Source organism: Octodon degus, unplaced genomic scaffold (assembly GCF_000260255.1).
Source record: "Octodon degus isolate 3935 unplaced genomic scaffold, OctDeg1.0 scaffold00005, whole genome shotgun sequence".
In the NCBI taxonomy this organism is placed as follows: Eukaryota; Metazoa; Chordata; class Mammalia; order Rodentia; family Octodontidae; genus Octodon; species Octodon degus.
Genome location: NW_004524581.1, coordinates 11,041,936 through 11,058,584, shown reverse-complemented (window position 1 = coordinate 11,058,584; position 16,649 = coordinate 11,041,936). Strand labels below are relative to the sequence as shown.

At 54.9% G+C, this 16,649-nt stretch overlaps 1 protein-coding gene across 7 annotated transcripts in view; it reads right to left on the bottom strand.

The window, feature by feature from the left end:
* Nucleotides 1–16,649, bottom strand: part of Cdh23 (cadherin related 23) — a 373,574-nt gene that overhangs the window by 163,193 nt on the left and 193,732 nt on the right. For all 7 annotated transcript variants that reach the window (XM_023718494.1, XM_004623978.2, XM_023718498.1 and 4 more), the window contains exons 10-11: nucleotides 11,893–12,005; nucleotides 10,330–10,518 (exon numbers count right to left, since the gene is read on the bottom strand). In XM_023718494.1, the coding sequence (XP_023574262.1) occupies nucleotides 10,330–10,518; nucleotides 11,893–12,005 (302 nt within the window). The remainder of the gene's footprint in view (nucleotides 1–10,329; nucleotides 10,519–11,892; nucleotides 12,006–16,649) is intronic.

The following is a 16,649-nucleotide window of genomic DNA, read 5'->3' as shown; positions in this document are numbered from 1 at the left end:
GTGTTCTGAGCGGGCTGATTTACGGCAGTGGGCAGGAGGGAGGGAGGTGCCCTTAGTCTAGAAGCTGCTACCTCGCACTTCATCTTTTCTTGAGGGGTGTGAGATCTTCAATACTCCATAATTTACTTTTAAAATTAACACACAGTAAAGCTGGCATGCTTGGTATACAGGTCTGTGTGCTCTAACCCACAGTCAGGTTCTTGTTACCCCAATTCAACCAAGACACAGAACAGCGCTACGGCTCAATGCCTTCTCCCTTTGGGCCACCCCTTTGTCACCCTGAACTCCTGGAAACACTGATCTGCTCTCTAGAATCTCTGAACTTTTGAGGATGTTGTGGAACAGACGTTTAGGACTGGCTTCTTTGGGGTGACGCCCGATTCGCCCCACACTAGTGGCCTGCATCTCTTACTGCAGTGCCACCCTTGGCCACCCAAGTGAAGGCTCTGGAAGCAGCAGAGAGATGGGTCAGATAGAATTTTTCTTTTTTTTTAAAGCTGGGTAGAGTCTGAGTGCAGGTTTGTGGGCTTGGACATCCTTGATGAGGATAACTGAATTGAGTCACCATGCTGAGAGCAGAAAGTAAACACAGATACACATGACCCGTGACTATGGATAGGTGCCAGGCGGCTGCTTCCTCTGTCTCCAGAGTCCTAGTCCTGTCTGGCTCCTGTCTCAGTTGCCAGCTGGCTCAGACTCACCTTCCCTAAGGTGACAGGTTGGAGTCTTCCAGGGCTACCAGCTCACCTTCCTCTCTACTCTGTCCACATCCCTTCCCCCAGTGGCCCTGCCAGACCCTTCCTATGCTGCAGACAGTGGGCCTTCCTTTTTCTCCTCTGGCTGGGACCCACCCAGCCCAGGGCCAGACTCTAGGGCCCAGAACAGCCACCAGAGGTTGTGTCATATCCAGCTTGACAATGGCCTTGGAGCATTTATAGTTCGGAGGTCACCAGATGCCACAAGTTGGCGCTCCACCTTATGGCTGCATGCTGGCCCCCCCCCCCCCGCACACTCCTTCAGCCCTCCCACCTTGCCAGCAGAAGCCTAACAAACGCATCAAATGTGAATAGGGAGAAAGCGAACCTATGCCTTCCATCACCCCTGACAAATCTAAGTGAAACTCTGGTCATGGGACATCTGGGTGGTTTCCACAGAACTTCTGAAGCTTCAGACACATGGAGTCCCTCTCTGATCACCAGGAGTAGCCAGCTAGCTTCCTGTCTCACTCCTGGGGATGATGTCCCGGTCTCTGACATTCCTGCAGCCTGTGGCCTCTAGTTCCGAGCACAGCACCTCCAGCCCCAGAGCCTCACAACGGCTCTCCCTCTGCCTGGTGTGCACTGCTACCAAGATCCATAGCTGCCCACTCTTCCAGTGGTCTCTCCTCCAACGCTGCCTGCCTCCGCGCCTGTCCTCCCCCTCCCCAGCCCTCCTGCAACCCCTCATCTCTGCGGCTGCTAGCACCACCTGTCGTGATACACGCCTGCTTCTTTAGCTTGCACCCCGGGGCAGACATTGCTCAGGGCTAGGCTGTTGTGTCCACCGGTGGATGGTACCCAGAAGGCACCTGGCAGCTGAGTAAATGAGGGAGCGAGGGACTCCTACACTTTGAGGAGAACTGGTAAAGACATTTCTTGAGTCTGTGGGTGCCACTGCCCTGACTGAGCCCCTCTGACTCCTTCACCCTGCTCTGTGACCCTGCAGAGAAGGCTCCTCTCTGAGCCTAGTTTTGTTCATGCATAAAAAGTAGAGGTGTCACCTGCCTGGCAGCGGCAGCCCTCTTTAAGATCAGGTGGGGAACACTGTGCCTGGCACCTTCTCACGGCCATGCAGACACAGGACAGCCTTGATGTTGTGTTTTCTCATGTTCATTCCTTTTTTTTTTTTTTTTTTTTTTTGTGGAACCGGGGATTGAACTCAGGCCCTTGTGCTTGCCAAGGAAGCACTTATTCCACTGAGCCATCTTGCTGGCCCCTGTTCATTCCCTTTTAACAGATTCCTTTTTAACAGATGGAGAGACTAAGGCCCAGAGAGTGGAAGGAAGGTCCACCCCACGTCTCTGTGGATGAATCTCACAGCCTGACCTGTGTCTTATAGCACATGCCTGGCCCCTCTGCCCCTACCCTGTCCCATCATCCACCTTTGGGGGACAGTGAGCAGAAGCCTAGGGAAGTGGAGCAAGGCCTGGGCTCTAGGATCAGATTGGTGGCCAACCCTGGCCACAGCTACCAGCAGGATTCTCAGTTCCTACGCCTTATATGTGAGGCTCTCTCACAGCCCAGGATCCCAGGGATGGAGACAGCCACAAGGCACAATGCCCAGCCCAGCCTCCTACCTTCAAGCCAAGAGAACCATCTGAACCTGCCAGGGGCATGGCAGGGTGGGAGTGGGGCAGCAGGGCAGCAGGGCAGCAGGGGAGGAGGTAGTCACATTTGAAGGTGACACTTAGGTCCCTGCTGCCACAGAGAAGGGACACCATGGGAGGCATGAACCAGGCAAGAGATGATGGAGAGGGGAAGAGGATAGAAGGCAAGGTTCACCTGAGCCAAGGGAGGCGGACAGGAGGGCCACTGCCTTCAGGGGTGTGAGCCAAAGATAAGATACTTTCCACTGCCTCCCACCATGCAGGCCTTCTCGGGGCCTTGGGGTGTGGGGTGGGTGTGGGACAACCCCCAAATCCAACTGGAAAATGAAAGCCAGCCCCTGAAGGGGTCTTGGGGCTGGGAGCCACAGGAATGGGGTGGGGAGGGGGTGAGGGATGTGCTGGCACGACAGCTGCCACCCGGCCCTCGTTTCACACCCCCGCCAGGGCCAGGACCTGTGTAAATAGCATGCTAATTACATTTATAGATGAAACTAAATTAGGAGGTGTCTCAATCACGCTGAGGACACCCTCTGGTCCTCGGGGAGGCTGGAGCTTTCCTGCTGGGACAATCACACCATGGGATGTAGCCTCGGACAGAAAAATCCTAATAATCATAATCATCGTAATAAGAGCCTCAGCGAAGGCAACCGGGGAGAAATTAATGGGAAAACGTACAGATGGGGCTGTGCTGCTGCCCCAGCCTCCTTCCAGAATGGATCGGCTTTGAAGGCAACAGATGTTTTCCTGGAGAGCCTAAGTCCTGGCGGAGGGGCCCAGACACAGGAGCAGAAGCTGTGGGACAACAAAGACCTTGCAAATGGACCCCTACCCATTGGAGACCCGGGTCCCACTGTGGCAGACACGATTGTGGGTGGACACATAACCCTGTGATGGGTTGGAATCCCCAGGACAACCTAGATGTAAGAGTAGTCCGGCTCAAAGGGACGCTGCTCTCCACTTGCCTGCATGCCTGGACCTGGCAGCTCCCTGCACAAGGGTCTCACACTCTCCCTCCCTCCCCCCTCCCATGGCCTCACTGATGAAGTCCTTCCTGTGCTGGGTGGGTGTGCAGAGAATGGTGGAGGCCCCACTTCCTTTATTCCTCCCAGGAGATTCAGTGGGTGGTAGGTGATTCCTAGCCAGTTATCTGCCTAGCAGAGAGGATAGAAGGGTCTGGAGGCTGGAATAATGATCCATCCACGGAATGCAGCATCCTGTATCCGGCCCCCAGGACGCTGGCAGCAGGCACCCCCTCTTTCCTACCTCTAGTCACAGCTTCTTGAGTTTGGTTTCCAATCAAACTGCTTGGGACAATCAGCACAAGGAGATCCGCACCCCGAATCACATCAGCACCAGAAGTTAGGGCCGCTGCAATCACTTTTGGGGGAGGGCAAGGATGCTCCTCTCCCATGTGTACACACATAGATGCTGTGCAGGGCTCAGCCGCACACCGCCTGCAAGGTCTAGAGCTGGAAAATGTACCCTTGGCATGGCATGTGACAATAAGCAATGGTCTGGTCTCCTGTCCTCAAACACCTCACTGGGCGTGCAGCTGAGGATGCCAACTCCAAGAAGCAGCAGATGCCAGCCTTGAGGTGAAGCAAGGGAAGGTGACAGTGGGTGATACAGAGACTCAGGATGGGCCCTTCACCCTTTTGGATCATAGACCCCTCTGACAGTCTGCTGATACCATGGACCTCTTCTCAGAATTTTTTTTATTTTACATACAGGGTCTCTCTATGCAGCTCAGAGTTGTAGTGATCCTCCTGTCTCAGCTTCCCCAGCACTGGGATTACAGGCATGCACCACCATGCCCAGTTTCATGGCCAGTATGGTACATCTGGGGCTTTGGGGTATGCTCGGCATGCTGTACCAGGGATCAAACCAGGGTCCTTACACTTGCCAGGCAGGTGCTTAGGCCACAAAGCTATCTCCCCAGCCCTCAGAATGTTTTAAATTCCATAAACTAAAACACAATACAGGGGAACACAAATGAACTATTTTGAAATATAAAAGTCTTGTAAAAGGATGTTGTGGCGCACACATGCTTTGGGATGCAATTGGCAGTGAGATTTAGCAGTTGGTCTAGTAGCTGCTGTAATTTCAAACAAGGATGAGAGTAAATGGCATTTTAGGTTTCCTGGGACACCTGTACTGTGCTATGAAGATAGTGGCGATCCCTCCTGGAGTCAGAGTCACAGACACTGCTCTAGAATGCAGCCATGGCATGCTTCTGGACCTGTGACTAAAGGGACGGCTGTAGTGCAGTTGACCTTTGCTAGAATCCAGGTGCAGATTTTACTTGGAGGCAGACTTTTCTCCGTCCAGGGTCATGGGTAACCAGTGGGGAGGTCGGTAGGCCCCTTCCCCCAAAGGGTTAAGAAGCCTGGGAGAGGCCTCAGTAGAGCAGGCTTCGAGAACACCCCCTTTGTAGAGCCACGGAGTGGGCTGGAGTGGAGAAACCGTGGCCTGGACAAACCAACTAACAGGAACAAATGTGAAAATAAATTTAAATAAATACAAGTTTGTGGGCTGCGGCTCCCTGACAGGCGCAGGACGCAGGTGGAATGGAAAAAGAGGTTGATGGATAAAAATAAAGACTGAGATTAGCTGGAGACCAAGAGCGACACCGCCCTTCCCATACATACACAGCACAATCCCTGCCGGCACCCCTGCCCCCAAACTGGAAAGCATTTTAAAATCTAGCTTTCTCTCCATCACTTGCTTTCTTTTATTTATTTACTTGGTGTTGTCTTCTCCTCAGGGAGGTGGGTAATTCTGCTTCCCCTTATCCTATGCCCTTCATACAAATGAATCCTGTCATCTGCCCGAAAACAGGAACGAGCCCCTGCCAGCTGGGCCCCGCTGGCCGCTGTGATGCATGCTCCCCTCCCAGCCCCATCTCCTTCCCACCGGCCATGCTGCCCAGGGAACCCCAACCCCTTCCACTGGACTCTTAAACCTGCATCCTCAAGGGGCCCCAGAGGCCAGCTTCCTCGTGCTAGGGGGCTGGCTTTCGATCACATGGCCCAAGGCTCTCAGTTCTTTGTCAGGTGGCCCCTGCAGAGACACCGTTTCCTCTTTCCAGGCGCCCAGCCGGAGGCACCCACTTAATGTCCGTGCTGTTGTCCAACTCCTCCACCGAGATGAGGAAATGAAAACCAGCAGGCTTTGGAAAACTGAGATGGGAGAGAACAGACAGCCACGTCTGTAATGTGAGCCCACAGCACACGCAAGAAGCAGAGGCCTCAGAGTCCAAAGCCCAGCTCTGCGACCAACTGACTGGGTGCTGGAACAGCCTCCTGACTTCTCTGAGCCTTCTTCCTCTTTGAAAAGGGCAAAATCAAGCACCTATCTCCCAGGGCAGGGGATGGCACTAACTGGAGTTCATGTGTAAAGAGTGCCTTTTATGGGCCACCTTCTCTGGCCTGGTGGTGTAGACCCGAAGCAGCATGCTGGGCTCCGCTAAGTCCAAAGCCCTGGGCAGACCTAGCAGCAGACAGCCTCTGTGGCAGCAGCCTGGGGAGCACTCTCAGGGGGACTTTCAACTGCACTTTGACAGTTTCATTAGAGGGGTGCCCTGGAGAGGAAAAGACTCCCTTGCAGGAGGGCTCTGGTTGGCCCCCACACCAGGTGGGGTGGCCATGGGCTCCTCCATTGCTGCAGGCTCACCTGCCCCCCTCTCAAGCCCTGCCCAGCCACATGAGGCTCTTTCAGGCTTCTGGGTAATGCCCAGTGCTCCTTTTGCAGGGTCCTCTGCCCATATGGGGGTGCGCCCTGCCACCAGAAGGCCTTCCCTGTGCAGTGCACTGAGTTCTGAGCACTTCCTCACAGTGGGCAGGTTTGTGTTCCCCTACCTTCCCTGCCACACTGACGTATAGCCTTTGAGAGCAGGGTTACAACCTCTGCACCATCCCGAGGCCTGGTGCAGCGTTGGGCACATAGCAAGGACCGCAGGGCATGTGGTAGGTGCAAGAGGTTTGTTGAGTGAAGGAATCTCTAACACTGCCATTAAAAGCCAACCTGGTCTCTTAGGAAGGGCAGCGGGCCACCCACACATTCCCGAGGCCTAATGGCCTCTCTCAAATGAGCCCCAGGATCAGCCAATGCTGGGTGGTGGAGACCTCTGGCAAGTGTGACTCTGGCCTTCTACTCCCTACCCCTGCTCCCACTCTGCAGAACGCTCCTCTGCCCTCCAGGACAGCAGTGGATGTGTCATAACAAGCTGTAGTCACAGTGAGGCAGAAAATGAGTGGGTCCCTCACCCCCAACTCCTAAGGAGAAGGTTCTGTGTCACCAAACTGCTTCTCCCATTGGGTGAAGGCAGGGGCTGTCCATCTGCAGGATCAACTGGGAGGTGAGCGGTATGGATGGTTTCCTGTACCCTGCCTCCCTTCCGGCTCCCCTCAGCTGTCTGACCCTTTCAGCAAGCCCTGCATCCAAGTAGAAGAGTGGTTTCAGGATAAGTGACTAGAAATTCCCAAACACTCTAAAGAATCCTCCCATGCAGACGGCCCAGGTAGGCTGAGGCCAGTGGGCAGGTGGGGGCAGAGCCATAGGAGACAAACTGACCACTGGAGAAGCTGCTGGAATGGTCTGAGGACAATGTATCATACAGGCAGGACAGGAACCTGAGTGGGTAGAGTGCTGCTGGTGTGCAGAGGGAGCCAGGAATCTGCAGGTGTGGGAGTGAGGCTGCAGAGGCTTCAATTTGAGACTGAAGGCCACCAGCACTGGCCGCCTTTAAGGCCCCCCTCCCCCACCTGCACCACAACCATGTATTTGCATCTCAGCTGTCACCGGGCACAAATGGGCTGTGATTGGGTTCAGCCCACCCGTTCCTTTTTTTCCTGGCTTCTGTGAGTTTTCTGTAGTACAGGCAAGGAGAAGAGTGACTCAGCAGGACAATGTGACACAGTCCTTGGGAGAGAGGAAGGGCTTCTTGCAAGCACTTCTGTTGTCAGGCATGGCCTGGTAGAGCCTGAGATTCCCAAGAAACCATTCAGGATCTTAGACCCTCGCCAGGGACAGCAGGTATCATCTACTTTTCATGAGGCAGGTTAGCATCCTAGTTCTGCAGGACTGCCACAGAGTGTAGACTGAGAGGTCAAGCTTCTCCCTTCTTCCTCCTTCCCTCTGCCGTCATCGGCACCCTCTACTGCCCCACAGTGGACTCTCGAGACCACCACAAACTTTCGGGGCCTCACTGCTGCTTTCAACTGCACAGTCACCAACTGCACTCATCTCTGGGTCAGAGACAACCCTGGCTTCCTCGGAGCCCGCGACCAAGGGATGTGACCTCTGCACGCTCTCTTCCCTCTGCACTTGCTCGATGACCATGTTTTTCTGCCACACTGAGCAAATCCAGAGTCACCTTCAACCCAGACATAAATCCCAGTGGACATTTTCACCCCTCAGAAAGGGACGGAGAAGACAATTCCTTAAAGTGTCTCTTTTCTTACAGCTGTCCCATTCTCTGCTTCTCCCAGGCCCTGGGCAGTGCCCCAGTGCCGCCAACCTATGTCTTCTGAGTCTCTACCTAGTCCTTAGGTATGGAGGTGCCCCCCTCCACCTGGGACCTGGCTCTAGGAGCTGCTCCTGGCCAGCTCTGAGTCCCTTGGAGTTCTGGAATCATAGACGAGTGGGGAGGCCAGAACGGGTGGAGCTGGAGAAAGGAAGCCAAACTTCCTTTTACCGAGGAGGGAGCCAGAGTGAGGAGCAGTTGGGTGGAGCCCCACTCGGAGGTGGGAGGACGGCCCGGATGGCCGAAGGCTGGGCAGCCTGGGCCTCTGGGTGGCCTGTGCTCCTTATGAGACCTCTGCATGTCACTCTGGGGAAATGGGACCTGGCAGAGGAGGCCAGTCTTCCATGGTCAAATCACGGCCATGTCCCTGGGGAAAGCAGCCATGGGGAGTGGGGAAGGGGTCCCGAGGACAGGAGTGTGCCAAAGGCTGGACAGTGGCCACTAGAAGCAGGCTGGGCCTGCAGATACCTCAGACAAGCTGCCAGCAGAGCACCTGGAGGAAAACTTGAGGAGCAGGCATTTGGCTGCCCGGTGGGCAATGCTCAGGGGATCCAGGTGGGCTGCGGAGCTGTCCTGGTGGCTGCTAGGGTTCCTGTGTACCAAGCCCTGCATCCATCCATCCTCCCCTGTGTCCATCCCCCTCTTCCTCTGGGGCACAGGCTGAGATCCAGCTGCTACCCCATGCCCCCTAGTCTGCTGGCAGTAAGGTGGGGACCCAGAGCCAGTCCTGGCCAATGAACCACGGGGTAGACGTTACAGGGCCGCTTCTGGGATCAAGCACAGAAAAGCAGCGCCCAGCCCGCTGGCTGTCTTTTCCTCTACTTCAGCAACTGATGGTGCACTTGAGTGAATGCTCAGAGCGTGTCTGCCTCTGACATGTGCTGGGCCAGCAGTCCCACTAGGAAATAAGCTTCTGTCCTGGGGTCAAGCTGTGATGGCAATAACGGAATGGATACATTCTCTTTCCTGTTTCTCTTTAAACAGACCAACAGAATGAGGCTCAGAAAGGGTCATCAATTTGGCTGAGGTCACAGAGCTGGTAAATGGCAGCACTGGGTTATACACAGGAGCTACGTGCTCCACAGGCCCATGCTGCCTCCACTCCAGCTTCCAGGAAGGATCGAGTGCAAGTCCCTGGCCTGAGTCCCAGCCCAGCCGCCCTCCTCACCATGACACAAACCCTAGTTGTTGCATGGGTAAGTTCTGGTTCCGCCACCTACTTGCAGGCTTCCGCTTCAGGTTCCCTGTGGGCCACCACTGCCTGGTTGCCCAGCCTTCCTGTGCACCCCAAGGCACAGGCCCCACTTCCCATAGAGCCTCTCAGGATCCTCCCAGCCCCACTCCCCAATCTTTTCCTCCCCAGACCTTGTTCTCCACTCTGGGATCTGTGTTTCTTTTCATGGATTCTTGGGAATTAATATTCCCCAACCCATCCCCACCCCCCAAAAGGCCAGAGAGATATCTCAGCAGACTAAAGCTCCTACTTAGGCAAGTACAGGGATGGGGTTTGATCCCTGGCACGGCAGGATGAGCGGGCCCCGCCTCCAGGTGCACCGTGACCAGGTGTGGTGACACACACCTATAATCCTAGAGCGGAGGAGGCTGAAAACAGGAAGATTACTACCAGTCTGAGCTGCATAGTAAGACCCTGTACCAAATATATTAAAAGGGGCCGGGGAGATGGCTCAGTAGAATAAGCACTTCTCTGGCAAGCGCAAGGGTCTGAGTTCAATCTCCGGTTCCACCAAAATAAATAAATAAACAAATATGTTAAAAAAAAATTTCCCCAAACCCAGGACTTCCTTCTGGGGTCCTCATTATTAAGAGTCACTTATAAATGGGGAGGCAGCTGCTCTCCAGGGGGCACAAGATGACATGCTGGGGTGTGAAAAGTATCAGAGCTTGTTTTTGTGCACTTGATCTTTATCTTTTAAAAGTTCTACACTTTTGTGTATGTTGAAATATACACACTGTATTTGTACAAACACCCTGGTGGCTCCACGGGACAGGGACCATGGGCTACACTGGACCCAAAGGGCCAAACCTTGCTCTTGGTAGACAGCAGGTGCTCAGTATATACTTTAGCTATCTCAGCTAGCCAGGGATGACTTAGAAAAGATGAGGCACATGCCTACGCATACACGCATGGTGGGGCTGAGTCCTGGAGGAGGGGCTCCCGGGAGAGGCCAGCAGGAGCTGGGAAGGCCAGGGAAGTGACACTTCTTACAGAGCTTCAATGTCACCTGTAAGGGACTTGAGATTACTGACTTTTACAGCCTTGCTCAGCCTCAGAACACAGCAGGGCGGAGGGGAAGCCATGCTGATTCCTGTTCTATACCTGAGGACCCAGAAGTCCAAAGGCACCTGGCACCCTGCCTGGGGCGACACAGCCCAGGGCAGGACAGTGGGTCTGGATGGCCCACGTGTTCTGGGGACTCACCTCATCCTTGTCCACCACCTGGATGAAGAGGGGGAGGGCAAAGCCAACCTGCGCCAGTTCGGTGATGGCCACGCTGTACTCAGAGCTGTTGAACTCCGGGGCATTGTCATTGATGTCAATGACCAGGATATTGAAGGTTGTGGTAACGGTGGCATCAGATGGGGTGCGGTCATCGTGGAGCTCTGTGCCCTGTGGACAAAGGACAATCAGCCCATGGATGAAGGCAGCTAGACACTGTGCATTAGTGCGACTACCCCATGCAGTCCTCACCGCAGTCTGGGAGGAAGTCTGTCTCTAGCATCTGCATGCTACAAACAGGAAACTGAGGCCCACACAGGTTAAGCAGCTTATACAAAGGTACAAAGGCTGAGTAGATTTCAAAGCTGGATGAGGAGGACATGGATGAGGACATGGATGAGGATGAGGAGGAGGAGGAGGAGGAGGAGGAGGAGGAGGAGACAGATCTGGGGGCTCGCCGACGGGCAAAGGGAGAGGATTCAAGCTGGCAGATGATAAGGCTGAGCCAGGGACTGCCGGGCTGTCAGTGGCCGACCAAGACTTCATGGAGCATCTGCTGTGGGCTGAGCACCGCCGGGTGCCATGAGGGTCCAGGCTGGACTCAGGAATGCACGGAGCATGGAGTCCCACAGCGAGCTGGTGGCAGTGCTGGCACTCTGTGCTCATCTATTCCTGAGTCCAGCCTGGACCCTCATGTTGCCCAGCATCTTCACAGCAGATGCTCCGTGAAGTCTTGGTTGGCCACTAGCCAAGCCTGTGCTCCAGGGCCCTTGGAGCTGACCACCTGGCTTGGTGGGAGCGCACCAGGGCAGAGGGGCAGCCAAGAGGAGACTGGGGCCGTGCAGCTGGCAGGGCACAGGCCTTGCTGGTACATCCTCTGTGGCTGCTCGTACCTATCACTGCCACCAGCCCCTCTTAGGGTCCAGGAGAGCTGTGAAAGGCCCGGCAGGGCAGACTGAAGGGTGTCTTCCCCATTTCCCTCACTCCTTCCTATAAATGGCTGGCTGGGGCCAGTGAGGCAGGATGCACGCCCCCGCTCGGCTTCCCAGGGCATGGCTCAGCAAGCCATTGATTTTAATTAAAACCTGCTGCGAGTGACAGGCAGCTGCAGGGGATGGGGCCCCACACCTTCTGGGGTGAGGACTTCAGCAGCTTCTGTCTCTTCTCTGTTGTCCTGCTGTTTCCTAATCCAGAGGAGCAAGAGACTTAGAAATGGAACATAACCCCAGACATGGGCAAACTCAAGAATTCATGGTATCTGCCTCTGAGAATCTGGAACGATGAACAAAGACTAGGGCCACAGGATGAGCACCTCACCCCTAAGCTGGGGACAAGGAGTCCAGTCTGGGCAGGTGTTGGTAGCAGATGTGTGGTTCCCTGATAACTTCCGGTCCTCTCTTGAGTGGCCTGGGTATGAGCCCAATCAGTGCAGGGAGAGGGCAGGAGTGTGGAGGCTCTGTCTATAGGGGAACCCTGGGCCCCCGAGGCTGGCCCCGGGCACCGGCAGCCCTTGGTCCTGGGAGCAGGGTCACAAGCTGGCCTTACCTTCACAGTCAGGATGAAGCCATGGCTGTACAGGGGGTTCTCCCGGTCCAGCAGGCCATTCAAGGTCAGCGCCCCGCTGATGTAGTCCAGGGCAAAGATGCTGTTGGTGTTCCCTACAAGTGAGAGAAATGTTTAGGCACGAGCGTCCCCAGCAGGCAGGCACGGGGCTGGGCCGGGGCTCCTCCAGGCCCTAAGAACTAAAGAGCACATCAAAGGGTGCTGGAAATGGAAGAAGCACTGGACGCAAGAGTCTGCCGAGGGGCAGCCATGGCACTGGATCATGGGGTGAGAACACCGGGCCCTTCCCAGCCTTCTTTCAGTCCATCGGACTAGTGGAGAAAAAATTGCTTTGCTGCTTGTGTGTCTTTAATGCCTCTCAAACACTGGCATGCTTTCCTTTTTAACAAAGAGGGCAGGTGTCAGGCTCCCAAAGAGAGTAGTGTCCAGCTAGAACTCAGGGGCCTTGTTTGTTTCCTCTGTACTTGTTTTAATGGTTCTGCATAACCCCACCGATCCCATCCCACTGATCCAAACTCACTCATCCCATGCCACCTGTCCCATCTGGCTGATCCCATCCGGTCCTATCCTGTCCGTTCCATCCAATTCTGCCCCATCCATCCCACCCCAACAATACCATCCATCCTATCCATCACCCCATCTCATCCAGCCCACCCCATCTCTTCTCACCCATCCCATCTCTTCCATCAAGTCCATCTCACTCTATTCCCTCCATCCTGCCTCATCCCAATTTCTTATTTACGGCAGTGATATAATGATTTTGAAGTGATGAATGCGTTAAAACAATTGAATTTTAAAAATAAGTATTCTGAATACTCACTGAAATTAACAAACATATTTTAAGTACTGGTAAAACTGTACACCAACAACGTCTCCCCTGCAACTCCTCCCTGCCCCTGCCCACTGTGTTTTCCGCTTCCCCTCCATGGGCGCTCAGTGCCCTCTCCCTGCCTTCCTCAGTCTCCCCAGACGCCACGTGCATTCTCGCCTCCTGATCTTCAGGTGTCCCCTTCCTCCTCTGTCCTCCAGGCTGGGCCAAACTTTCCTCGCTTGCTCCATAAGGGCCGCCCTGGTTCCCCAGCGGCCCTACTCTCCCCATAGGCACCAGCTGCCACTCTGGGAGTGACTGCTCCCCACACACTTCCTGGGTGTTAATCTCATCTTCCAGCCTGGTTTAAAAGCCCCTGATGATGGGGATTTTTTCACAACTGTCCCTCAAGGCACCTGGCTGATGCTGGCACGTGGTGACATGGCCACCTGTGCTAGCCCCGCCTGGTGTGCCCTTGCCCTTAGGTGTGCCCTTTTCACCACCCTCACCTGAGAGCAGCCCACAGACACTCTCGCACCTCTGTAGGGACCAATGTGCGGCTCATGCAGTCTCCTTCTTTCCCTCCTACTCTCTCAGAGTCAGCAGACCCCAGGGAAGGCTACCCTGTCACCAGGCCCAGATGTGGCATGGTGGCCACAGGTGTCGGCATGCCACTTTGACCTCAGGAACTTTGACAGGAGAGAGCCTGGCTTCTAGAAGGACCAACAGGGAGATGCCATTCACAGACGGAAGGGCACAGAAAGGAAGCTTCTAGAAAAGGAGCGCGGACTCATGAGCCCCCAAAGTCACCCTCCATGCCTCGGCTTCCATGTCTGCAAAACAAGGGATAACCATGGCCCTTACTGCTCATGCTTGAGAGGGTGAAAGGAGGTGGGAGCCCTGTCTGGGGACAGTTCTGGTGCCGAGGACTCAGCAAGGGCTGCTGTTGTCAGAGCTGGGCTCAGGGGTCAGGCAGTACCATGGATGGGGACAGAAAGACCCTGGCTCTGGGGGAGGGAATTCATGTGAGCCTTGAGGACACATGTGGTACCAGGGCCACTGTGGAAGTGACTGCAACTCCCTGTCCCTCCTGTTCCTGCTTAAAAGGGACCTGCTTGTCCCTTTCGAAGATGACTTTCTTTGCTAATTTAGACTTTGTAACAGGCTGGTCAGCCTGTGTGGAGTCGCCCGCCTGTGCCATCAGCCTGGCAGCTAGCTTCCACCCAGATGGGACACTAGAGTCCTTCAGACCATTGCAGGGGACTCTGGGGCAGGGGACAGGGAGGAGGCAAAGGGGAGCCCACTGGGGGTTCACATCACTCAGACTATGATGTCTCTGACGTGGAGCCAGGTCCCAGAGGGGATATCATTCCTGGCTTCCCCACTTAAGGTCCCTAAGTCACCTTCTGCTGGGTTGGGTATGGTTGTTTGCATGACGGAGATGGCAGGGAGCAAGGAGAGCTGGAAATTCACGCAGAGAGGGAGTTTGTTTAGGAATCTTGCTGAGGGGAAACCAGGGATGTGCGCTTTCATCTGTTCATTCACTCATTCAATCATTCGCTTTTGCTGAGTATGGGTGGGAGCAGCCTTCACTGGTCCTCAAGGCCAGGCTCGAGCCGGGATGAACACAGGACAGTGCAGGGACCCCCCAGGGGTGGGACTCAGAGCCCCTGAGCTGAGCCTCCAGCCTCCCAACCTCCATGAACATACACAGCACTGCCCTCCTCCCTGAGCCCCACACCCAGCATCCCATCACTTCGGATTTTCACATACATTTATTCTTTCCAATAAAAGAACCTGTGAAATGTTTAACTAAATGTGATTCAATTTTTACCTTTGTGAGATCTTTCCCTATAAATCATTCACAAACCAGAAAGCCCTTGTTGCACGACATGCTTTAGTTTTTGGTTGGGAAAGGTGGGTTGCCCACCCTGGCACACTCAGCTGTGTCTCCCTGCTCACAGCCCTGCAGCCCAGCCCTGACCCAGAATCCACGATGTCACTACACTATTAACACGCTCCACTCCCACCTGGGTACCTTCCCCTGGCAGCCCAGCAGGTCCACGCAAACAACGTGCATGCGTATGCACACTTCCATCTGTGTCCACCTTCCAGCTTCCAGAAAAGCACAAAAGACAAACGCCCAGGACCAACAACCAGCACAGGCCATGGTGGGGGAGCTGACAAGGCCACCAGAGTGAGGCACTGGCTGAGATGCTGCTTGTCACCATGGCAACGTTAGCACTGCCTGGGAAGCCCTGTGCTCTCAGACAGCAAGGTCAAGGGCACATGTTCCTCCAGAACCCCTTGATTGGTTCACCCACTTGTTCTTTCAAGTTCATGTCAAGCACCCACCATACACGTGGTTCTGGAGAGGAGCAGAAAGCAGGCTGGGCTGTGCCTTGAGCCTCACGACAAAGACCAACATCCACGATGTCACTATACTATTGCGCATAGAAGGACCTGCCAGCTGAGGGCCCCAAAGCAGAGCCACAGAGTGGAGAGCTGGCTAAAAGTGGGAGGCAGTGGGCTGGGTTCAGATCATAGTTCTGTACCAGCTGTGTGACCCTGGCCAAGCTCTTTTCTATACATGTAAGCCTCAGTTTTATAGTGTGCAAAATGGGCGCAATACTAGGAGTGCCTGCCCAGAGTGCTGCTTTAGAGAAGAAACAGGAAGACAGTGCCCACACCAGGGGCCCTCAACAGATGCCGCTGCCTGTACCATACTGAGCTGACACCACCATGGTGCCCCTCATCCCCAGGGAGCTTGTGTTCAGCCATGCGCCAGCCGCCAGGGCGTGACATGAGCCCAGCCAGCACGGTGCCCACCTTCTTGTCAGGAGAGCTCCACATCCAGGGTTCAGGTTTACAGGGTAGTTGCTCAGAGGCTGAGGCAGGAACAAGCCCACAGGGCATAACGCCCAGGCTCCGTCTCTGCACCCTCTGTCCCTTACCCTTGCCTTGCCCAGCCCCTTCATCCCCTCTCTTCCTAGGGGCTGCAAGCCTGGCAGCCACACACAAGCTTCTCTGCTATCCTGGAAACTGATAGCCCATGGGAGCCCTCTGCTCTGCAGATGTTCTGTGTCCCTCTCCCATGGGGGGCTGGGAGGCTCAGCGGGGAGCCCTTCACCTGTTGAGTCCTCACTGCCGAGTGGAGGGACAGCTCTTTCTCCTGGGCTGACAGCTGCTGTCCTGGTGTGTGGGGGCACTGGGCTTGGGAAGGGCTCCTGGAGAGAGAAGGGGGTGTCACATCTTTAGGGGCCTTCAGATTCTGTAACTGGGGAGTCACAGTGTCACAAAAGAGAAAAGCAGGCCATTGCTGGCTTTGTGTCCTCCTGGGGCAGTGACCCGTCCTCTAGGAGCTCTAAGCTCTCTCCAGATTTTCAAGAGAGGGATCTAGAGGCTGAAGCTCATGTGTACATGGAGGAAAGGCCCCCAAGGTTGGGGGTGTAGCTTCACTCCCTATTGATCAAAACAGAGGCTGCTACTCATTAAATGCCAGGTACCAGGCACTGAGCTTAACTGTGCACACAATTACTACGTATTCTTCACAATCACCTATATTCCATTTTTTTCCCAAGAGGAAGCAGGCCCTGAGGTGTTAAATAACCTGCCCAACATCTCATCACCTGCGAGTGGCCAGGCTGGATCTCAGCAGGGCGTGGTGGCACACACCTGTAGTCCTAGTTACTCGGGAGGCTGAGGTAGGAGGATCGCTCTAGTCCAGGAGTTCTGGGCTACAGCGTGCTATGCTGACCAGGCATCCACACTAAATTTGGCATCATTATGGTGATGATGAGTGGGGGAACACCAGGTTGCCTGAGGAGGGGTGAACCGGCCCAGATCGGAAATGGAGTAGGTCAGGCTGGACCTCAGGTTGTGCCTGTCTGTCTCCCTTCCTCTCCTCCTGGGCAGTCTGTACCCAGAGGCG